Source organism: Etheostoma cragini, chromosome 3 (assembly GCF_013103735.1).
Source record: "Etheostoma cragini isolate CJK2018 chromosome 3, CSU_Ecrag_1.0, whole genome shotgun sequence".
NCBI lineage: Eukaryota > Metazoa > Chordata > Actinopteri > Perciformes > Percidae > Etheostoma > Etheostoma cragini.
Window position 1 is genome coordinate 22,675,404 of NC_048409.1, and position 24,794 is coordinate 22,700,197.

The 24,794-nt window shown below is 42.5% G+C and overlaps 2 protein-coding genes across 3 annotated transcripts; one reads left to right on the forward strand and one right to left on the reverse strand.

Annotated features, from left to right (window-relative positions):
- The first annotated feature begins 1,361 nt into the window (after positions 1-1,361).
- On the forward strand, positions 1,362-3,916 carry her13 (hairy-related 13). The gene is made up of 4 exons (XM_034866982.1): positions 1,362-1,672; positions 1,924-2,010; positions 2,224-2,305; positions 2,939-3,916. The coding sequence occupies exons 1-4, from the start codon at positions 1,586-1,588 to the stop codon at positions 3,394-3,396; spliced, it is 714 nt and encodes a 237-aa protein (XP_034722873.1). The 5' UTR covers positions 1,362-1,585; the 3' UTR covers positions 3,397-3,916.
- Positions 3,917-8,493: 4,577 nt separating this feature from the next.
- On the reverse strand, positions 8,494-24,448 carry LOC117941823 (period circadian protein homolog 2-like). 2 transcript variants are annotated; one of them, XM_034866980.1, is made up of 22 exons: positions 23,994-24,448; positions 23,080-23,172; positions 22,655-22,809; positions 21,519-21,640; positions 19,840-20,041; positions 18,713-18,764; positions 18,322-18,464; positions 18,076-18,154; positions 17,638-17,744; positions 17,087-17,240; positions 16,864-16,972; positions 16,517-16,781; positions 15,966-16,125; positions 15,753-15,871; positions 14,745-14,936; positions 14,406-14,654; positions 13,144-14,288; positions 12,810-13,008; positions 12,421-12,649; positions 12,010-12,160; positions 10,764-11,897; positions 8,494-10,732 (listed from the first exon to the last, which is right to left on the reverse strand). In XM_034866980.1, the coding sequence occupies exons 1-21, from the start codon at positions 24,446-24,448 to the stop codon at positions 11,745-11,747; spliced, it is 4,533 nt and encodes a 1,510-aa protein (XP_034722871.1). In that variant the 3' UTR covers positions 8,494-10,732; positions 10,764-11,744. The 2 variants fall into 2 exon arrangements, with proteins under 2 accessions (XP_034722871.1, XP_034722872.1); XM_034866981.1 differs by lacking the exons at positions 22,655-22,809; positions 23,994-24,448 and having other exon boundaries at positions 14,745-14,951; positions 23,080-23,174.
- Between the last annotated feature and the right edge of the window lie 346 nt (positions 24,449-24,794).

Below are 24,794 nucleotides of genomic sequence, written 5' to 3' on the forward strand. Positions count from 1 at the left end.
GGTCCCTTAGGAAAGTCATCAACAAAAACGAGGCGAGACAGCTGCTCTCTCCACATTTCAGACCCTTAAAGATCTGAAACATGGATATGAGGGTGGCGAGGTGCAAAAACCCCTCCACTAAGGTCTGAAACTCTTCTAAAATGTGGGTTTAGTGAGTTTAGTTCTAGCCTACTTATTGCGAATAGGCTGCGCAAAAGAGCACCTGAACAGCATTGTATTTACCTGGAAGGTAGCAAACAGATGACTACGTCCTAGTTCTTTTTCGAGCAGACAGACATTTGAGGGTAATTTGCATGACAACACCGTGTACAGAGCATGCAGGCCTATAACGATGGCAGATGCTTGAACGCTCTTATTAGACACAAACAGACATGGTGCACAACATCCAAACTAAAAAAGGTCCAATAGTGATACCAGAAGAACCAGCATTATTCTAACAATTCTCAGCAGTCCAAACTGTTTAAAGGATAGAAGCTTCCTTATTTGCATGCTTATAGCTACACACAACACAGATTACAATTAAGATAGCACGAATGTTAAATTATCAGCTAATTCAACCAGCCATTATAAACCCTCATACAGCAGAGCAATGCAACGTGAGAATGCAGTTGCACACAAATCAGAAGTCACCAAACACACGGAGAACAAACGAGGCGCAGGCCAACACCTGTCGCTTTCTTTGGAGAAGGGCCCTTAATTCCCCCGGCTGATTCAGTTTGCGCCGAGGGGCCGCCAGCAGCAGCTGCCAACCGAAGTCATCGCGTTACATCCGCCAAACAGACGGGTAAATCTGCTGAGGCTCGGACACAATAGTCAGGAGAACGAAGAATGGGTCGGGCAGAAAAACAGACCCACTGGTAGGCTACTAACGCTGAGATGATCTGAGACATTAGAGTGATCAGAAAACTCCGCGACAACAATAAATACAAAGCAAAATTGAATAATGTAGCCTATGCCACCAAATGACTAAATGTCTACACACTGGACATAGACCTAGCCTATATCACATATTAATAACAAATTGCCCCCCAGGCTGCATTTAACAGTCATTGAAACATGTTGGCCACATAATTTAATTTTATAATTTAAAAAAAGTGTAGCTATCACTCCAACAACTTATTTTGCATTATAGTGACCTTGTACAGCTGAAAGAAATTCTACATAGCTGATTAGAACCAACGGTGGGGGGAAAACCGAGCGGTCGGTCCCCTAACCCAACAAATGTCTGATTCAGCTGCTTGGGGCTCAGACCGGGGCAGGCCGGAGACAAAGGGACCGGGCGCTCATTGGCTGCGGCCGTGTGCGCTCTGTTGTCCCCCCGCGAGAGCAGCTCAGCCCCTATTCACATGTTAATAAGCCCCTATAAATACTAACTACAGCCACTCAGCGCCAGCAGCACGTCTCGCTAGGATTGCACAATAAACACAGGGCACCTCGCTGGCCTGCGAGTTTATCGATCCTCCCCCCCCCCCCCCCCCCCCCCCCCCCCACCCCCTTCCTGTAACCGGTTCCGTGTGCCAGCTGCACCTCGCTGACGGAAAAAGCAATCCGTGGGAGAAGCCACAGAAAGGGCGATTCAACCAACATGGCCCCTTCGGCTCGGCCCAGCAGCACTGGACTTGATATGGAAGAAGATGAATCCTACTACGGGATTCACAAAGCGGACAGAAAGGTAGGCTACCTACCGCGGCTCTGTTGGCGGAATTAAAGGCACTCTTTGGGTATAGGGCAGTGACGCACTTGTCTCACCGGTGACAGCCTCTATGCATTTAAGTTTTATGGCAAAAGCGTTTAAACCTGACCTAACAGTCAATTATTATTATATATTATTATACATCCCATATATGACTAGAATGAACCAATAGTGTGATCCACAGCTGTAAGTGTCTGTCATTGACTGCAGTGATCTTTGTGTTCCTGTAGACCAGGAAACCTCTGGTGGAGAAGAAGAGGCGAGCTCGCATCAATGAGAGTTTGCAGGAGCTGCGGACTTTGCTGGCAGACACAGACGTGAGTAGGCTACGGAGACACACACACACACACACACACACACACACACACACACACACACACACACACACACAGACACACACACACACACACACACACACACACACACACACACACACACACACACACCTACCGCTCCTCAGCTGCTCACCTGTCCCTGTGATGCAGAGGTAGATTTAGGTTCTGATGAAGTTCTACTGGTTGCTTCCACAGTTTCATTCCAAGATGGAGAACGCAGAGGTGCTGGAGATTACAGTGAAGAAGGTGGAGGACGTACTAAAGAACCGAACCCAAGGTCTGTACAGCTCTGCTTAACGTAGTCTAATAACAAGTAGGCGTATATGCAGTTCTGGGGGATTTCATCTTAATTGTCTGTATCTGATAACTACGGTTTGCCTCCATTCATCTCCAGACAGTTTAGGCCTAAGTGTGCTAGAAGTTTAACTTGAAATTTAGAGCAGTGGTTTCCAAATCGGGGGTCTGGACCCCCAGAAGGGATCGCAAGATAAATTCCAGGGTTCACAAGATGTTAAACAGAAGAGGAAAGCAAAAAGAAAGAAACATCTCTTTTCTAGACAAAGAAGAGTTTCCTCTTATCTTTTGAGCTTTTGTTTTGTAATTACTGGATAATTTTACTTCTCCAGGACTTAAAATTATTCAAATAAAGCATGGAATCACACATCACTCTGGGTTTACTGGTCACGAGTAGACATTTTCAACCAATGAATGAAGGTGTAGACATTTCTTCGAATTAATAAATCACAAGACAAAAGGCAACCACTGATTTATCAATAGGTTTAATGTGATTACTCTTAAGTCATGAGAAGTGCAAACCATCCAAATGATGTTGTGACTTGACGACTGGGTCCACGGGTAGTTCAACTGCAACTAGTTACAGCTATTTCACAGTCTTTCTCTGCTTCCATAGAATCAGACACACTCAACCAAGAAGCAAGTGAGAGGTTTGCGGCTGGCTACATCCAGTGCATGCACGAGGTCCACATGTTTGTGTCCAGCTGTCCCGGGATAGATTCAACAGTTGCAGCGGAGCTCCTTAACCATCTCCTGGAGTGTATGCCCCTGAATGAGGACCACCTCCAGGATATGCTGATGGATCTAATTACTGACACTTCTGGGAGTAACAGCAGCACTTGGCACGGAGGCGACGAGTCGCTCTGCACGACTCCGGCTTCACCCGGAGGAAGGAGCCCATCCAGCAGCTCGTCCTCGGCCCTCTCCCCGGCCCCCTCCAGCTCCGACCTGTGCTCCGACCTGGACGAGACCGACAATGAGCACAACCAGAGTTCCACTGAGGGCTTGGAGAACAGGGAGGGCCTGAGCATGCCCACCATGATCTACCCTCAGTCTATGTGGAGACCCTGGTAGGGGTCTGGGGTTTGGTTTGGATGGAATGCAGTTGGGATATGTTGAAGCTGCTTTCTTTGAAGACATGACAAAGGGCCTCTTACTGAAAAGGAAAAGTCCACCCTACGGCACGTGACACTTCACAAATCACCATTCTGGCTGGTGTAACTTTCATTTCTGGGCTTATTTACGCCTGCAGATAAATTGCCACATGCATGGATTAATTTATGGATTCTACACATTGATGTTCAATCATCAAATCTGTTCTCTAAGACACAGAGACACAAATTTGTCCACTGGCAACAGCCTCGGTTATCCCAATGCAGTGCAACCGCAAATAACTTTGTGTTTTGTGTAGCGGACCTGGCTGTGGCTTTTTTCACCCTAAACTGGACGCTGCAGGTTGGAATCTTTTCCTTGGCATTCTGGGAGATGTAGGAATTCACTCAATGAAGTAGAAGTAGAAAACACTCTTAAGTGCTTTGGATATCATAGAAAAAATGTCTTAAAGAAAGGTTTTCTTTTATCTAATTACATGGGCCCTTGAATTTCCCTATTGTGGACTGAATAAAGTATTATCTAATCTAATCTTTCTCTTAAAGGCCCCTCCAGCTTGGGGCCTCCTGAAAGTCTTCCCTCTTTCCTTTTCAGTAAAGACTCTGGCTTTGAGTCCTCGTTTGTTACTCTTTTTTTTTTACACCTGGAGAAAGATGAAACATTCACTTATAAACCAGCAAAGGACAGATGAGGAACCGTTCACTTTTTTGTGTCTTTAACTTTGTGTAAATAGCTCTTTTAGAAACCGAGAAGTTTGGCAGTGCTTCTGATTAATATAAATATTTCTATTGTATTTCATAAAGGCCTGTAGTTTATTGGACCATTAGCATTCTTAAGAGTGACCACTTTATGTTGTAATGATGTTTAGAAATGCCAGTTAAATGTTTGAATTTGCTAAATAAAATAATGTAATTGAAAAGCTGTTGTATGACTTGACTTAATCCCTGTGAGTGCTATAACGGGAAACAAATAGGGGTAATAAACAAATCTTCTGATCCATTTTGTGAGATAAACTGTTAATTTATTGGGGAAAAACTAATTTGTGTAAAGGGATTTCGGCCGACAAGTTATTTAAAGGGAGCTATGCTCATTTTCAAAATGTCAAATGTCAAATATCATGTTATGCCTAGTCAACATGAACAGCTCTCTCTGAAATCCTAAAACTAGAGTGCCAAACCCAAATTTGTATGTCATCACGTATAACGTATGGAACTGCTCCTTAGACAATGAATTGGGAAAGATGTTATAGATGACACTGGGAGCGCCCAGAGGAATGCTCTGGGTGAGTATATGGACATGTTTTGTTTCTACACTGAGAACACTAAAGTAGAATAAATCTCATTTGGGTAATACATAGAAAACAATCCGTCTCCCATCATTAATTGTCTATGGAGCAGCTCCAGACTTTATATTTGTTGACATCACAAGTTTGAGACTGACGCTGCATTCACATGCTCCTCGGATGGTCCCCATGCCTGAGTTGTGAAGTCGTTCTTCCAACTTTTGTGTGCTCATGCGTCGTAATGTGGAAAAAAAGATGAAAGCTACAAAGAAGATGCTTTATGTGATATTGCTTAAGTAATTATTATTCCAGTATACCAGTTTACCCATATTGTAATATTCTAATGTAAATAACATTGACATTTTTAATGTAGGTGATGTTTCCCGTTAGGAGCACGGAGATTAAAGTTTCATTGCATGGCCCATTAAACCACAGCCAGAAACAGCTAATGTAGCTTATAGGAGGAAAAAACAACAGAAAATCATAATCTAATATTCACATAGAAAGGAACTTGTGTTGTACATATTTTATTAAATGCCCTTTGGTGCCAGAGGCTAAAATTATTTTTTCATAAGATGAACATTTAAACATTGAATCACCCTAAAAAATTTAAAAAAAAAAAAACTCGAATGATGCTCTCTCTTTTTCCTCCGACCTGCAGTCCTTTCTCGCTACGAGGACGCGCGGTGCGTGTGCGCACATGAAAGAGTCGCACCTCTCCAAATGTCTTCACTCTCACCTCAGATACAATGAGCATGTTAACAAAGTGCTGTCAGATCCTGTCTGGACTGTGTCTGGAACAGCCTACAACGCAGAGCAACAACTCAGTTCCTGATATAAAATGGACAAGTGAATTCACCCGGAAAAAAGGCTCTTCCAGACTAACAGGCTACACGTAGGCCTAATATTTGGTGAAAATCCCACGTTGTTTATTGTCAGATGATCCTGGAGCACTGAGGGGATAATTAACAAACCAGGGTGGAGGTGGAGGTGGGTGTTCACAAACTGGACCTGGGTGTGAACGTCGGAGGAAACGCATTGAAATGGGATCAAAGCTGCGACAATTTGACAGAGGAGCGTCAAAAGCCCGCACAGCTGAAAAGACACTACAAAGGATACAAGCAGGCTCGGATTCTTCAAAGGGACCAGCATGTACGCGCGCGCGCACACACACACACATGCACACGCACAAAATCCATTATGACTTTTGACTCACACTTGATCATGACTTGTAAAGACATGGTTCTATCAGGAGAGCAGCCTTGTTGGAGGCAGTGGGGAATTAAGAGCAAAGAGCAGTGATGGGAAAATGTGTTCAGATCCTTTATTTAAATAAAAAAGTGTGTGAATGAAAAATACTCCACTTACAAGTACAAAATACAAAGTAATCAGAGAAGTGTGGGATTTAGCCCAAAGTAAAAGTAAGGGCTTGTTACAAGGGAGGATATTCCCCTTACAACCTGGCAACCCAAAATACTGTATAACCATTTGGCCTTTGATTAATCTAAAATGCCTTGATAAACGAATTACTGAATAAATCTATGAAGCCTTCATGCTTGCTTTATAATTAAGCATTTTACCTATATACGCTGTTGAATTTAATCTTTAATAATGCATATTTTACAAACTAAATGTGGTTTCTAAAACATCAAAGGAGTAGTTAAAGTTTTTGGGAAATGCACTTCATCGATTTTTAGTTTTTTTGTTTTTCTTTGATGTCAGTTACATGAGAAGATCACTATGCACTATATCTATCAGTAACATAAGGGTACAGCCAACAGGTTGATTTAGCATAAATACTCGAAACAGGGGAAGACTACTAGCCTTAATATTGCATTACATAATCTGCTGAGGACCCAAGATATACCTTTTTTTTTAGTGAGCCATGATGAAATGATAAGTTCTCCCCAAAATCCTGAATCAATCCATTTTACATCCATAGGACAGCTGTCTTTCGTTGAAACATTTGCGCCTCTGGTCATTTTGGTCTCTTGTAGATTTCAGACAAACCCAGTTTCAAACCAAGTTAATAATTACAGTGTACAATATCCTTAAACATATGCTCAGTCCCCAAACAAACCAGTCATTGTAACGTTTTGTAAGCCCATAGTGTGTTATGTGTGCAGTATGTTTGGGTGTATGAAGGAAGCAGGTGGGTGGATGGGTGTGGATGTTGATGTTAAGGACAAATTAAATAACAGCCACACCCCATTCTGTGTGGTCAGACCAACACCTCAATCAACTGAAATCTTGAATAAAGCGTTGACCTAACCATTAAAAAACTATAGCCAAACTCAATGCAATTTCCTTGCTACAAATTCACAGTACTATGGGAAGTAAGGCAATCTTGCTGAGGATATGACATGAAATGGTGTATTTTTGGTAGGATGTATGTACAAACCAGAGATACTGACTGTTGGAATACTTCTGCTGCATGTCACCACTATCTGCTACCTAACTGAAAACGACAGATGACAGGCTGACCACGTTACCAGATTTAGTTTAAGCGGGGAAAAAGAAAAAAAACTCAGACGGGGGGGGGGAGGGGAGGACTTTTGGGTCCATATGCATCAGCTCAGCTGTGTGTTTGGGACCGTGCATTTGAGTTCTGAGGTTAAAGGCCAATGCAATGCAACAGTTGGTGTGAGAGTGATTCAACGGCAGAGTCGAGCATATGGTGCTGAAACAGATCCCCAGGGATCCTTGTCATCCTTGGCTCCTTCTTAAATGTCTTTGACTGTGAGAGAACAATCACTTCCTATGGGGCAGCAGCAGCTACAGCAGCATTTATGTGCTGCATGCAACATACAGTGCCCTTCTTATCTTGTTACTTAAAACAAGCTTTGGAATGACATAGATCCAAAATGGTAGTTGAAGTTATTTATTGCCTGTGCAGAAATATGCATATCATTTAAAGTGAAACACATGGTGGTAAGTTTACCAGGGACTACAAATGCAGCAGGCAAAGAAGGAAAAAAGTTGTAGCAAGTCTTCTGTGACTCTTGACAAGCTTTGTTAAGTCTGAGAAAATAAACCGTTGAAAAAACAAATTTTTTTCTTGAGGGTGTTCCAACTTTTTAGATATGCAATCTGGAGTACCATTTTTAATGCATCCCAAAAGAAGCTTTCTTCTGAAAGAGGCACAGCGGCTATGACAGACAATGACAGCAGCTGATGAGGAATTCTTCATGGATAAATTACTGGACCAGAAGGCTTTTATCACACAAATGTGCCATAAAGTTGGGCAAGCATTCCTGTGGAAGCCCATTAAATATGTTATTGTTTGCTCAGGTTGAACTACTGTTGCTGGCCACAACCTGGTTGATAGGCAGCTTTATCTCGGTCCAATCAGTAGTCCAGCCACCAGTTGTTTAGCTGCAATGATTAATTAATTGGTAGATCTAGTTATTAGATTGAACGAAAATGAAGACAATCATTCATATTCTGCAGTTATTTTGACAATCGAATACTAGTATGATGTAGTGGTATGAAACATTTGATGACTCCAGGTTCTCAAATGAGAGAATTTGCTGATTTCCTTGGTCTAACAATAAGGTAAATTCCTCATATTTGGGTTATGGACTGTTCTTCAGACAAAAGAATACATCGGAAGACGTCACTTCAATGATTTTGTGATCCGCATTTTTTTTGAGTGTTTGCTGACATGCTATCATTAATTTTCCAGTCAGTGTTTTCAGTTTGTTTCTTCTTCCAGCCAACAATGTATGACTTCAATATGTTGAGTAAATTAGTCAAGAAAGCCATCTGAGTCACACCAGTTATATATCCATTGTTTAATTACAACATTGTTTCTCAAACAACACATCATCTTACCTACAAAAAATGCACAGAACTGTCCTAGTTAATATACCGCATAAAGTGGCAATGACACAAGTGTACAATCATACACATCACGCGCCAGTAGCGTGTGTATGCATTTACAGATCAGGGCTGCGTCCAACAGCCCACCAGTCTGTAAGTCATTTGAAAATGGATTCCCTCTATGCGAGGCCTTTTGAGAATGAAGGCTTACATATTCTCTGGCTTCTTTAAGGGTTTATACACAGGTGGGCGTTGTCAGCCCCCCTCAATCTATTTTGAAAAGAGATAGACGTTGAAGGTGGTGACCGACGCAGGTCCTCTCTGTGTATTCATTCATAGATACGGAAAGCAGACAGAAGAGTCCACAAACTAAAAGGCAGAGACTCTCTGAAAAAGCCCATCCCTTAGTATCTGACCACATTGTTCACATTGGCCACATTGTTCATTGTGCTTTGCCCACATGCATTCACATGCTATCTTCTGCTTACAGTAACTTGACCTGGGTTTTATTAGAGGTAGGGTCCATCTCAAATGACACTCAAAAACTCCTACCCTTGCCAAACAAGACAACACACACGAGAGAGGAAGGAATAGAAAAATAGAAAAAAATCCTGAAAAAAGAACGAGAAGGTAAAGAGAAAATCCTGAAAACAAACTCAGTCAGTGAGATGTTCTTGGTCCAGTTTGTTTTACATTCCTAAGCCTTGTCTCAACCTGCTGTAGCACCAGAGTTGTTCCCAGTTCGCCTCCTGTCCCATCTCGACTACATGAAGCCACTGTGGATCAATGCCTTCCTCAATACTTCATGGCATGACGACATGCAGGCATGTCACCATTTCCTGTGTTACCCAGGTTTCTATAGAAGGTTACTTAGGCAACATGGTCCCCTTATTTGTTTATTTTCCCATACTTCTATATTTAAGGGCTTACTTTAAGTACACAGCGTGTTGACCATCAGCTTTTAATTTGGTCAAGAATCTCTACTGCAGCACACACACACCTGCACTGAGACTTAAGATTTAAATTCATTTTTGGTAGTGCTTGAACTATTTTAAAAATATTTCTCAGTGTGGGAAACCACTTCAGTAAATGTGTGAGAAAATAAGGTAATGTCTCTAAAAAGGAGGCAAGTAGAGACAATTTGCACTTTGCATAATATATAAAATTACATTTTCTTGTAGAGCTGCACCAAACACATTCATGACCTTTTTTTACATAGACATTATACATAGATACACTTTGGTTTCAACAACCAAATATATAATTTATAAATAAAAATTAGAGGTGAAAGGGAAACGCTAATCCCAAGGACCTTCCCAGTGTGAATACAATACAAAAAAACATCTCTTCAGCTTTGACCTTGATTTGCAGACTCTAAACAAGAGGACAACCACCATACCACAACCTCTGCTTTTTAATGGATCAATTTCTGCAGTTGTTAACAAAACGTATTTCAGCAGCTTCTAAATCTGTGGTGACGCCTTTTTCTTCATAGCACCTGTGCTGTTTTAGGGTTCTGTAGAGGACTACAACACTTTTGAAGTTTTTCGGTGAAAAGGAATAGCTAACTCCAGTTTATAGCTGGAAAGCTTAAAGTGACTATAATATCCTGCAGTTTATGGTGAGCAGCAACTTCCGTGCCTGAAAAGTGAAGACAATAAAGACCTGCATTCTACCTCATGTCCAGCAGGGGACAACACCACTGGCTCCAAAAAGAAGTCCATTTGTGTGTTAGTCTTTAGGAAAATTACCACACTTTTCACTTGATTTGTTGTCTCAGTAAACATTTTCCTCACACGTTTTTGGCCTCAATCGGTCGTTCCAAGTCATCTTCAATACAGCATGATGTTCATTTCGTAAAATTTCGTCATTTCGTCTTATTTATAAAAATATATATATATATATATATATTCATGAAAAAATGAATGGCTTGTGCAATGTATCACATTGTCACGGTTTAGGAAAGTTATTATCAGCCTGCGTGTCCTTCTGCTGCCTGTTGAGTCAGGTGCACACTGCTCCGTGCATGGATACTGCAAATACTAAATTTGAGAGTAGGGAGCTAGAAACTCGTCCATTATACAGAGGAGGGGGTCCCTTCCTTTTGACCCAGCCAACATCATCCAATGTGAACCACAAATAAAGCATAGCGTAAGTTCTGCCAGGTCACAGAGTCAAGCTCGGCTGTTATCTCTGCTCATGGCTGACCATTCCTAAGCAAGAACACCTTGCTGAATCTCTGCTCGCGCTTGCAACCCACCTTCACCCCAACTCCTCCTTTAAAATGTATGTTGTCTAACTTAATCAATGCCGTGTCTGTCACTGATGCTGCTCTGTTCTGTACCCTATGGGGATCATACTCCCCGCTTTCCAAGTATGCACGTGGAAGTGGGAGGAGGCCCCAGAACAAAGCCATACCGCCAAATACAAACTGCAGATGAATTAATCTAGTTGGACAAAGTGGTCCTGACTGAACTATTCCACATTGTCAACAATGGGAAAACAAAGGAGGTTTGAGGGGCTTAAATAAGATCATGGGGCAATACAAGAAAACACAAACATTAGAACTAGTATTTTAACATCCGCTTGTTAATAACATAAAAAATGATTTAAATGAATTTAAGACAGTTATACTGTCAAAATAAAATGCTTAAAATCACATATATTTATAAGATGTTTAAAATATGCTCATTAACTATTAGCTTTTTGAGAATAATAACTGCTTATGTTGCTGTAAAACTCTGCCTTGGACAAGGATGGGAAACAATTAAATAAATAAATATCTGGTAGACCAAAGGTCACCAACTAAAACAGGCTGTGCCCAGGTTCTTTCAGTAAGGGAGAGAAAGAGAGAGAAAGTGTGTGTGTGTGTCTGTGTGTGTGTGTGAGCTGACAAAAGAACTACATGAGGGTCATGTATACAAAGACCCAAATGAAGCGATACTGCCCCCTGTATGGGCAGCTTAGGAACTGCACTCCAGCTGCATTCCTCTGCACAACACAAGACAACACAAGAGCGGCACACATCCTCATCTTCACAACAATGGCAACACGGAGTTCTGCTTGAGTTAACGATGTGTTTGTAAAGGCGGTCAGGCACATAGCTTTTTGTCTCACATTTACAATGTGTGCGTGTGCGCATCACAAATGTCCAAGGCTGGTTGAGTGTCGTCCCCGTCCCCCCCCCCGTTGGCAGCGTGCATGTTCATCAGCCAGTGTCTGCTTGGGGCTGAGACTCCTCTGATTGGCTTACGCCGTTCTGGACCTCTTGGCTCAGCTCCTCGCCCATCTCGCCCATTTCCATGTGTGACAGGTCCTCCTCGAATGGGGCCGCCGCGGCGTCCTCGCAATACACACACTCCTTAACACATACAACCAGCAGAATATTAAATATATTTCAATTTTACTATTTCTACATAACTAAATCTGTATATGTATGTGTATTTATATGTATTTTTCAGTGGGGTTCTGACCTTTACATTGATAGCAGCAGGTAGACCTCCCCTCCTCATCCAGGGGTGTTCCTCTACTAGCTCTCGTCGCTGGTCTGAGGAGAAGTGAGGCTGGCTCTTTTGCATCTGCCTCAACCTCTCCTTGTCTTCTCGCAGAACCCTCTGAATGTCCCTATGGGTGGCAGACCACACACACACACATTACAGTTTACCAACAAGACTGATACATACAATTATTCAGTGCAAATGTGAAAATTAACCACAAAGTAATCAGTCAAATACATCTCAACACAAATAGTATGAAAGAAGGGCCTCCAAGGTTTACTGAATACATCTGAATAACGTTTGCAGTACGCTTTCTTCTTTTTTTGCTTTATAGGCCTTTGTTTAAAATTATTTCAACCCCTAAATACTACCCTGTCAGTGACTCACCTGGATGGAATTTGATATGTCATCATGACCTTGTCATCAGTATTTGCCATCAGCAGCCAGAGGGGCTCCTGGAGAACATTTTTGATAAAAAGCTCTCCCTCGCCTTGGATGGAGATTTTTGTCTGCCGGCCGCCTTCAGAGTCTCCTTTACTGATCATCTTGGCTTTGGTCTTGGGGTTGTGTTCCAGAGAGTCAATGCTGCCAAAGTATTTGCTGGTGTTGCTGCTCCCTATTCACAGTTTTGGAGAGACAGGGAAACAGTAAAAATAAGTCTTTAAATATAATATTTATAATTTTTTATACCAACCAATCAAAAAGAAGTAATATCAGGAAGTAGCTGAAATTAAAGGTAAGTCAATTTTGTTGAGCTGGGGTGTTCCTCTACTGACCTGTTCTGCTGCCAGAAGCTCCACTAGCTGATGTATCACAGCCATTGCAGCCTGAGCCCGATCCTGAGGCCATGGAGCCAGGTGGCCAGGAGGTGGCTGATCCAGTCCCAGAGTGTGAGTCCTCCTGAAGCAGGATGTCCAGCAAGTCGCAGGATGAGGAGTTACTGTCACTTTGAGCCTGATCTTCTGGAGACTCCACCTGAAACACAAGGCAGCAAACCATCAGCGCTGTCACGGGCAGTCAGTGTCGGTGCGTGTATAAGTGGTTGAAACTTAATGACACAGTCCTGATCAAAGATACGTTCTATCTAAATTGGTACATAGTGACTCTCACCTGTTGGGTTTTTTCGTTCTTCTCCACTGCTCCTCCAGCTGCCCCCGGTGGAGCTACTGTACTGTAGCCGTGGCAACCAGCAAGTGGCGCAGCGCTGTCCTGCCGTTCCACTGAGCGCTGTCCCTCCTCCGTGCTCAGCAAATTGAGCTGCAGGGGCGAGCTGCACCGTGACTCGAACAGTCGCGGGGACGTGAGAGGCTCTCTTGCTCCAGAGGCTGGAGTGGCGGAACGTGATCCTGCCCCTTCTTGGGGTTCCACAGCCATAGGGAAGGTCTTAGCAGGATACGGGGTTTGGGCCACAAATTGAGTCTGCACTGGAAAAGAAGGCTGGGCAGCAAAGGGCTGCTGGGTAGTGTAGGAAGTCTGAGCAGCCTGGAATGGCTGGGGGGCAGTGTAGGGGGTGTGTGCGGTTTGGAAAGGCTGCGAGGGAGTGTAGGGGGTCTGTGTGGTTTGGAAAGGCTGCGGGGTAGTATAGGCAGTCTGAGCGCCCTGGAAAGGCTGCTGGGTAGTGAAGGGGGTGTGAGCAGATTGGAATGGCTGCTGGGGGGTAAAGGTAGTTTGCACAGGGAACGGCTGTTGGCTGTTATAGGGGGGTTGGGTTTGCATGGAGTAGCCTGGCTGTGGGGGCTGAAAGAGCTGCTGAGAAGTGTATGCAGGTTGCGTCTGGGTCTGCTCAGGGAAAAACGCTGGTCTAGGAGCAGCCCCCAGCTGCCCAATGTGACCTAACTGTCCTATTTGGGGGAAGATGTAATTGGGTAGCACCAGAGCTACCACAGGTGTAACAATGGTTGCACCAAATGGAGAGGCAGTAGATGGGCCTTGAGTGCTCTGCCCCTCTCCAAAGCCTGTGGAAAGGGAGCAGTCAGGCAGGGGGGCCTGAGCTGGGGCTGCAGATCCAGTGGGGTAGAGCGGATAAGCAGGGTACGAGACATTGAAAGCTGACTGGGATTTTTCTGATGGGGACCATGAGGTTTGGTTGAGACCCTGGAGAGGTGGCCGGGGTTTACGGTTTGATACGCCGCTGTCTGATGAATCAGGATGCTTCATACGTGGCTTCTTGGTTTTCCTGTTGCGGTTGCCCTTCTTGGCAGTGGTCTCAGGCCTGGTGGTGCCTTGTTTGGCAGAACTTTGAAGAGCAGATGATTCTGAGATTATACACGGAAAAAAGTCAGAAGGTAGGGTTACAAATAAAAAAAACAATGTGAAAAAGCAATTACAGACATCAATTTGAATTACTTAGTTAGTTACTAAGCCTCGTGTACCTTCAGCACTGACTGGGCCTCTCTGCTCTCTGTGGAGATATGTGAAACAGTCCTTCTGGAAGGTCCTGGCGTTGCAGTGCTCTCTGCAGCGATTGAGGAAGGCCTGCTCTTCTTTCTGGGTGTGTGCAGCCAGAACCTGTTTGGTCAGTCCCAGCCGTTTGTAGGCCTCCTTCTCCTGGCTGGGTGGAGACACCACGCTGACAGGCTGAGCCAGGGGCACAGGACTTTCGACAACATCCTCAATAATCTCTGTAGAAGAAATCACAGGCATAAACATCAATCAAACAGAACTTATTAACTAGCAGTTGGATAAAATCCTGCATGTTCACCATCACCCACCAGACTCTGGCAGAGGCTTCTTGTCTCCCACATGGACAATGGTGCTGCTGTAGCTGCACTGTGAGGTGATTGACACCACACTCTCAGCCTTGCTTGGTAGGGTGAGGGGTGCCAGGGAACCTCCCACCACAGCCACTGCCCCAGATGAAGGCTTCTTAGGTGCTTTCATGTTTGACAGTCCTGGCTGGGCATCTAGCATCAAAGGGTGTGGATGGGGACAAAGCAATCCTCTGTTAGCTCCAAGCCATAGATTATAACAGTCCAACTCTTGTTGGGTAACCCTTTAAGAACTGAACTCCCACGGGCAGCCACTAGAGGTTGCAGGAGATCATTGTTTACATGATTCTGTTGAAAATCCGTCTAAAATATGAACAATAAAAAGCTAAAGCCTTCCTTTTTTTGCAACAGAAAGCTAATGCTTTTGTTTTCCGCTCCAGTTTGTTGTACGCTTTTGATGACGCCATCACGTTACGTGACATCCGGTCTAACGAGCTGATAACCTGTGGACAACAGTATTTCCCCGGAACGGCCATGCTAAACAGCAGGTGGACCATTTTTATTTCAAATTAAACTATCAAATGCCATTACACTCTGCTCATAAAAATGTGTATATCTCAAAAACCTAAAAATGTTCATATAAAAACGATATATATAAATATTCTTTTTGACATGTTTCTAACTTTTGAAATATTTTGGATAAATATGTTTTGTGTGTTCATTTAGTAAAAATCATTTATGAAACAATTATAATAATTTCATTAATTATCCTGTTTTATTGTTTTACATAACCTTTTAGCTTAGGTTGTACTGATTTTAGTGATATGAAGCATTTGAAGATACCCCAAGAAATCACAACAAGCAAACATAAAAATGTAGGCACTTGCGGACCTTTTCTATTGCAAAGTTCAAAAGGCAAAACACAAGGGTTTTCTTTACAAAAAATGGATATAATATCCTGGATGATTTGTGACATGTGTATATGTACACATTTGCATGGTGTGTACATGCCTGGGTTTGTGTCCTGAGGCGCTTGCATGCCATCCTCTGAGCCCTTCTTGTCATCATCGGAGATGGAGAACTGGTACTTCCTCTTCACTGTGATGGGGATGTTACAACTATCCAGGTACCTTAGTAGCGGAAATAGAATAAATCAGAGAGTGCACACTTCATACAGGAATCTTTAAACTATCATCACTTGTGGACACAAATACCACGCCTTACCTGATGACACTGTCGAGGCAGCTGATCTGCTGGTAGGAGCAGACAGTCTGGTCCTTGCAGGTGAAGTCCTCCATGCTGGCTGCCGTACTGTCTTTGACCTGCAGAGGGGGCGCTGAGTCTCTCAAACGCACCGCTGGACTCTTTTGAGCTGCCACTATTGCTGGAGGGGCCGGAAAGGGACAATGTAACAAACAAACACAAAAACACACACAAACACACTTTTCATCGTATTTGAATGCGACAAAAATAATTTCTTATTCTGACTCCTGTGGCAAATTGCAGTACATATTGTACAGCTGACTAAGTCACTGATATTTGTAGAGAGTTTGTTTAAAGTCCTTGAGTAAATTGTGCATTAAAAAAATACTTTAAAAGAACATTTATTTCTGCCACTTTAGCTTACTGAAGTGTAGTTATTTGTGTGGTTATTTTCACTGACAGATGTGTATTGTGTGCTCAACCTTTGTGTTCACTTACAATAAATGTTCTCCCGGTGATTATCATGACTTTAAGTCAAAGTGACCAGAGACGGGCACCTAAAGTCAACTCACTTTCAGAGGTCTTCTTCTGCTCAGGCTTAGTTGGCGACGGTGAGGGCCAAGGAGGAGGGAAGCGCAGGCAGACCTGGGAGTCCTGGTTCTTCAGCATGTGGACCCCTTTACAAATCTCCTGGAACGTCCTGGAAGGCTTGGCCTTGTAGGTCTCCTCCACAACGTTGACGTTGCTCTCGCCCGACGAGCTGATGCTCACCAGTTGCTCATGGGAACCATTGCTGCCGTGGCTACCATAACCGCTTGAGCCGATGTTGTGGACTGGCTGAAGATAGAAGATGATGTTTCAGAAACAGACACATGAAAATGTGTTTTTAAGTGGGCGTCTAGTGTGTGTTGGTACATACTTGGAGTAGCAGCCTGTGGATCTGTTCACTAATTTCCTGGATGTCTGAGTCCATGATCTTCCCTCCGTGGAAAACTGGTGCTGCAAAAACATCTTCATTCACAGGACCCCTGCCAAACACACAGACCACTGTCATCTAGAATGTTCAAAGTGAAATATGTTCTAACATACCACAACTAATGACTTAAAAAACTTAACTAAAACGATGCATTGGGTATACTCACGTGCGGACTTTGTGCCTGCCAATGACAAAGGAGACCTTGCGACTCCAGGGGTTGACAAAGCTCGACCAGCTGGTATCAATGGTGATGTACTCGCCATTTCTTGCACGGAAACGGATTGAGGAGTAATCGAATGGTGTTCCAGCATACTGCAGAACTAAAAGTACAGAGTGACTGGGTGAGAGCTGACCAACACAAATAGTTTAAAGCATGGTTTAAAGCACCAGGGGCAGTGTTGGCCTTAGGGAAGCAAGCCCTTACCCCTCCCTCAATACCACCACTGAACTGCCCTTGAGCAAGCCCTTAACCCCAACTGCCCCAGTGGAGCTGCTCAGTGGCCAGCAGATCAGACTGTGGTTGTACTGGGCAGCTTCCAGGTGAGTTTAACTGTATAAAAGGTGATCAGGGCGTTCCTGCAAAAGAAAGGCTTTCTCACAGTGAAACTTCCCAGAATAAATAAAAGGTAAACAAAAAAACAAAAAAACTTTTCAGAACTGATTCTCTGCCCCTGCCCCATCCGTTAGGACATCACTGTGAATTAAACATGTTCTTACTTTTCCGATGCACAGCCAGCAGCAAGGGGCGGTCATTTGGGTGCAGATTGAGTAGCACAGGGGTCCCGATCAGGTCCTGAGGGAGGTAACCCAACAGAGGAACAGCCCTGATTCAGAAACAAAACAATGTGTTAAAGACAGTTCGATTTTTTTAAAGGCCGACATTCACTTTATTTAACAGGGCAGCAGCACAGGAGCACAGATGCACACATGATGTGACGCCTTGTAATGTTTTGTATGAGTGTATGAGAGTGTGTGTGTGTTTGTGGTAGAGCTTAGATTGGGCCAAAAAAAATCAAGGCAGACCATACCCGAGCCCGTGCACGTTGTGTCCGAGCCCGGCCTGACACATTAACTGTAAGTACAAGCCTTAGCCCGATTCAAATCCGACAATTCTTTAATACGTGGGCCATTATAACTGGGGGGTTGTCCTCTCACCTCTCATCCACATCCTGGAACACACAGTTGGGTGTGTGTGTGGTGGTGAAGATACGCTTGTCAGTAGGAATTCTGGGTGCTGTGGAGAGAGAAGAAAAAACAAACAAATGAGTAAATGCTCTCTGTGGCAACCCAAATGTCAAGAGCATTAAATAGGGTTGTGTGTTATATGGGTCAGTAAGGCATGTTGTAAAATAAACATCAGAAATGTGTGTAAAACCATGTGGTTGTGGTCACATTCCTCACCTTCGTAACCAGAGTGCACCCTCTCGGCCAGCAGGAGGCAGCAGAACTGTTCCTCAGTCAGCTCAGCATCCTGGACTTTCATCCGGTATGGAGTCATACGAAAAGGATAGTACTGCAAATCTCCTTCGCGCTCCTTGCCACCACTACAACACACACACACACACAATATAAAAATACTGTTTCATAATATTGGAGTATTACCTAAAGAGGCTTTTAAAAATAAACTTCAGTTTGCCTGAATGGCTCATAAACTAGATGGGACAGAGACAGTTTAAAAGCTCACAGCTGCTGACTTCCTCCCTCCTCTCAACCATACTCCTAACCCTGCCTCACTCAGAGCTTGTTTGATTAGGAAACTGAATTAGAGAAGGCGCCTGCTGCTGTCACTCACCTGATGCGGCAAAAAAAGGATTTCTCCTGCATGCACTCTGTGGGAGACAAGTCTGAATAAAAGACAGGGAGAAGGGCGGATGAATATATTACCATATGCATTAGACTGATTACTTCAAAATGAGCCATCTATGGTAAAGAGCAAGAGAGGCACTGTTTTCTAAAATTATGCAACTGAGGTTTAAAGATCAGTCAAAGTTCTAGACTAGGAAAAACTTTTATGGAAAAAAAAAAGCTGCTCAACCATTACTTAAACATCTTAAATTACCAAGTGATGCCTGCAAAACAACACTGCTTTGACATCCCTGGACTGATAACAGCTTTCACACCCCCAAATGACCACAAGCTGTTCAATTAAGACTAGAGAATCAACAACAGTATTTAAAGTTGATGAACAAAGGAGTAACATTAAAAGAACAACCAGATAGAAAACCGATTTAAGGATTGCATAATTTGATGCAGCTGTACATCTCTGAAAGCTGTTTTTAGTGGATTTTTTTTGTGGATTTATTTTTAGTGGGAGAATATTAAAAACACACATCAATGTAATGCAATGCAATGCAATGACACATCACCACTTATTACAGGTCCAAAGTTTACCATAGACATGACTTAACTCATCTAAGACATAATGTCAACAATAAGCAGACCCCCAAAACGTAGGACTTAATTAAAGCTTCTGCAGTGCTTTGCATTACATTTCTGCAGGTGTACCTAATAAACAGGTAACTCAGAACTTCTGACTGCAAACGTTTGTAATTGTGTCTTCAACAAACAGTTTATACACACAATCTATGTGTGTATAAGCACGCGGGGCGAGTAATGCAAAGGAAATAGATGCTGGTGTGTGTACAGGTGGTATGGTTGTGTTTTATGTGGCACTGAGTGGGTTATGGAAATCTACCATCCACGTTGTCCCACCTGCATTCTGGTTTACCATATGTACAGCGTTGGGATAAAACCTGACATGTCAGGCCTTTTCTTCAATCTTCGCTACTAATTTTGCAAGGATACCGTTGCCATTTGTTTATTACACTGGGACAACATTTTCAAATCTGTAAGGACTTTTAAGGTAAATAAAAAAACAGTTAAACCTAAGAACCATTTCCAGTTAGGTATAGCTGGTACCTGCTTCGGTGCACATCCTCCATGAGGGCAGGCGGTAGGGCGTGGTGAAGCTGTAGAACACGCTGACGTCCTGAGGTGTCAGGAACTCCACAAACTTGGCATTGTTAAACACTTCCTCCTTGCAGTTCAAGATGGATGCCGCCTGGTCCGAGATGTAAACTATTTTCCCAGTGATGAGTGAGACGGCAACAGCAAAAATATCCTGTCGGTAAAAAGAGAAGTTTTCAAGATGTTTAAAGCACTGAAGATGTATCCTCTACCACAGTGGTGGAACGTAACATTTACTCAAGTCCTGTACTTATGTACACATTTGAGGTACTTGTACTTTACTTGAGTCTTTTCTTATCATGCCACTTTCTACTTCTACTCCACTACATTTCAGAAGGAAATATTGTACTTTTTACTCCACTACATTAATCTAACAGCTTTAATTACAAGTTACTTTACTAATTAAGATGTTTGCATACAGAACATATGTAGTTAATTAAATACAATGTTTAATTATAAATTAAACTACCCAACAATATAATGGCCTCCAAGTCCAGCTGAAATGATTAGCCGATTGAACACTTAGTTAAATGAGAGAACTGTTTTGGATCCTTCCCAGTTTCTAAAATGTGAGGACTTTTCCTGAATGGAGTACTTTTTAATACTTTAAGTACATATTCCTGATAATACTTACATACTTTTACTTAAAGGTCCAATATGTAGTATATTTACTGTACTAAATTCCAAAATTACCCAATGCATCATCAGATATTAAGGAAACATGCTAAAGTTAACACTATCTTTTCTGACAACAATGCTGCCAGTATTTCCTCCTTTTAAAATTTCAATTCCGTGATGGAATTTCTGTTTGTGTTTTGGCCTGTGTGTTGTTATCAACTGCCCAGTTTAAGGGCCAGGCCGGGTTGCCAGATATATCTGTAAAACTAAACCCAGCGTGCTACAGCTGTAACGTTAGTACAGCCATGAAAGCATCAAATAAACGAATGGGACCAACGGAGATAGATTCTACCCAACATGAAAAAACAGCATGTTTCTGACGTAACAAACCCCAGGTAAATATTGAAGACGTATTTGAAAGATGGAGAAAGTTTAGCACCCAAAAGGACACAGAGTTGGCTAATTTTCTCTTAAACAGGTAAGCATTAGCTTCAGGCTAATTTATCACAGCTACTAGGGACGGGCATGTTATATCATTTAAACATTTGTGTAGCTACTCACATTGAATTTTATAGCTAGAGTACCAGAGTTAGTTACTTGCAAAAACAACTGCTATAGCCAACGGCTAACGTTAACAGAGGACCAGGCAAGTAGTATTTTAAATATTTTACTGCAGTAACTATTTTAAACCCAAGCTGTCAGTAATATTCCAATGATAGTATTTTTACAGTGTGGAATTAGTACTTTCACTTAAGTAAAGGATCTGACTACTTCATTTTCATGAAGTGAAATATTACATTTCTCACAATATTGTGTATGTTGCAGTGGTATGATTTGTCTACACCCCTGGTTTGTTGAAAGTTATCAGATTTCAACATTTGAGACATGACTTATTTTGTAAATTTCACACAAAATACAAATGTTTCACTTATATTTACAGATTTCCAATCACTCTACTCATATTTAGAAATAAATACTGACCTTATTGTGAGGTGAAGATCAGAGGTACTCACAGTGTTTTTGAGGGTGTATTCAGAGGTGATGCTGTTGATTTCTTCGATGGTGTAGGATGATACATCAAACTCTGGTGGTTGACTGTCATTAATCATCAGCAACTGGTAGTATTCTTCATTGGCTGCAAAGCAAAGAGAAGATGGATCAATGTAGACATTATTTCACATACAGTATCAGTAAAAAAAGACAGGTTTATAATTATCATGCTTATAGGCGCCTAAGGTCCAAAAAACAGGAAAAAGTTATGGAGCAACCATATTCACCCATGCTATACACAAAAAACCACCATACCCTGATCATATACCGCCCTTATACGGCAGATTATATTGCTTTTTGTATGTTTAACTGGTGGAACTTGCAAGAGGCAAGCACTCTACCTCTTTGAAGGTTTTAAATATATGCAATTTCACATCATTTTGGACCATTATTATTACTATTGATATTGCCCCAAAAAGCTTAAAGACAAAACTTGCTCTAGTTGAATCATTATTTTATCATTTATACATAACACGGCCTTCATTTGAACAAGTAAAACCAGATTCTGTAGATCAAAAAAAGCACTGACATGTATAGAAAAATGACATTTTAACACATAGAACTGAAGCAACAGTCATCTTGTACTTATTACTGGGGCCTACCTTTTGTAATTTGGCACTCAATTAGTGTGATGTGATTGTTTTATCACCACACTACAGTAAACAACCAGTTCCGACATGACATTCTAACAGAATGACGTTCACTGTGTCTGAGATATTATTAGATAAGATAGACTTTATTAATTCCACACTGGGGAAATTCCTGTGCTACATCATGTACTGTTTCTGCATCGATAAATCACAGCACTCGTGTCCAAATGTTTTTTGCGCTCATGCGGCTTAAAGTAAGTAAGTGCAAGACGGTTTCTTAAAAGCCTAGAATCCTCCATCACTCGAAACAACTGCTGTTAAAGTTGAGCGATTGTCAATAGTGTCTAGCGGTTTGATATTTAGGAGACATCTGATTGGATAGAACCCAATCACTCTCGCATGTTTGTTTTTTTACACCATCACAAACAAAGAATGAAAAGTAGGAAATAAGTCATAGCTTGCGTGTTTACAGTTAGCCTGATAAAAGTGCCAACAAAAGCGAGTCTTACCTTTCACCTGTTTGACACATCGCAGCGCATATTTGAGCGTGTTGACAGTGCTGGACTTGCCCTTGCTCCTCTTTTCCGATGGCAAGTGCATCTTCAGCTCCTTGATGGTCTTGAAGAGCTCCTTCTGTGTCTTAGCTTTGGCAGACTGTTCGCTGCTGCAAGGCGTGCATGAGACAGATACACGTGTGTCAAAATGACATGGTTTCACCAGAGCTGTCACACCCTGGGAAGGTGCTACCAGTATCTGAAGGGATGGGGCATAACTGGATTGACTGGCATTGTTTGCCTTTGTGTGCCTTGGAGAACTTTTTACCCTTTCATTTTAGGAGGAATAAATAAGTTATATTCTACTGTCTCAGTTGATTTTCTGTCAAACTTTTTTAAGTTTGTGAAATGGTAAAGTAAGATGAAAGATGTATATGTACCTGCAGCCGCTGGTTGAAGGGTTGTCCTGCTCGGAGCTCACCAGACTGAAGGCGTTGGAGCTGCTTGGTGGCGAGGGGCTGTGAGAGTTTGAGCTGTAACCAAGAATAAAACGTGGTGTTACTGACAGAGGACCACACAACGGAACATTATCAAAGACCACCAAAACAATGATTTAAGATTAAAAATATAAAGTGAGTCTAGGACTCACCTGGAATGCTACAAACATACCATCTGTATACCTTGTATTTAAAACTATACAATTATGGACAGTAGCTAACAAGGAGCAAACCGGCCGGTCAAACATTTCTGGATTTGAAAAACAAAAACCCTTTTCTATAACTACGCCTTTTCATTATATAGAATAATTCCAATATTTAAAAGAAAAGCATTATTTGATTTTTTTACTCTATTATCTGGGATAATTAAAGCATGATTGAACTAAAAAAATACAAGGAAAGTTTGAAAGTAAAATGGTATGTGAAAAATGTGAAAATTAAATGGGCCCCACACACACAGCCCCTTGCCACCATTTGATTCGGTCAGGTCACACTTCTCAGTTGCCTATTGTTAAATAATTGCCTTCAACCATTACACACTGTACACTAAAATCACTTAACAGGACAATTAAGTCCCATGAAGCCTGCATCATATTCATTTTTTATGAAGACATTTTCTTTTGCTTTTGAATACAAAGTAGTTTCTAAAGTCAATGCAATTGTCTTTTGTAGTCTGTCTCATAATTAGGAATAGAATACTGCCTGTCTGAGACAGTTATTGCTAGACTACACCAGTGACTCACACCAACAATGAGTCATAGAGGAAAAAATAGACCCGATATTACATTTAATGAACCTCACTTCCGTGACCTAGATGGTCTGCCCCCCCATGGCGGTGGGATTGGATTTGCCCTCACCTCTTGTTGCTCATTGAAGACTCCAAGAAAGCAGAATCCTTGCCATTGACATTTGAGCTGCTCACAGATTCATTGCCATGGGACTCATTGCCATGCGACTCGTTACCATGGGATTCTGTCCCGCTCCCACTCGAGCCACTGCCCCCCATCTCTACATCCTCGTGTAAGGGTGGGCGTGGCCGCTTCCTGTCGGCATGTGGGGAGCCAGACGAGGCCGGGTGCTCATGGCTACTGTCGCTCCCCTCAGAGGCCAATCCCAACTCCGCTTCCAGTTCGACTCCATCCCGTCCGCCACAACCCTTGTTGTAACTGTCGGCCATGCAGTGAAGTTGGCTAATGGAGCCGCAGGGAGAGCCTTCCTCTTCATCCATCTGGAAGGCAACCCTTTCCCGGTTCCTTTCGCACCCTTTAAGGGTTGAGTACAGGTAGTGCTTTGGAGTAATGCCCTCAGACATCGGGCGTACCAAAAGGCAAACGATGGGAGATTAAGTTACCTTCCACATGACAATGCCATGAAGCCTCGGGAGTGGGTAAGGAGTCTATAGGAGGAAAATAAAACACAGACAAACCCTTATAGAGTAAGAGTATAGAGTAAGCTACATTTCTAAGATAGCAGATCCATAGTGAAGAAACAGCAATCAATGGGGATTAGCTACTAGTTTGTTCTGATCAGCCGATGTAGCCTTTTAAAAGTAAATAATAGATTAAAAAAGGGCACGGCAGGACAGACACACGTACATCGGCGTACCATAGTGGCTTACCATCAGAAAGCTGATTCGATCTCAGCACTACTGATCTCTG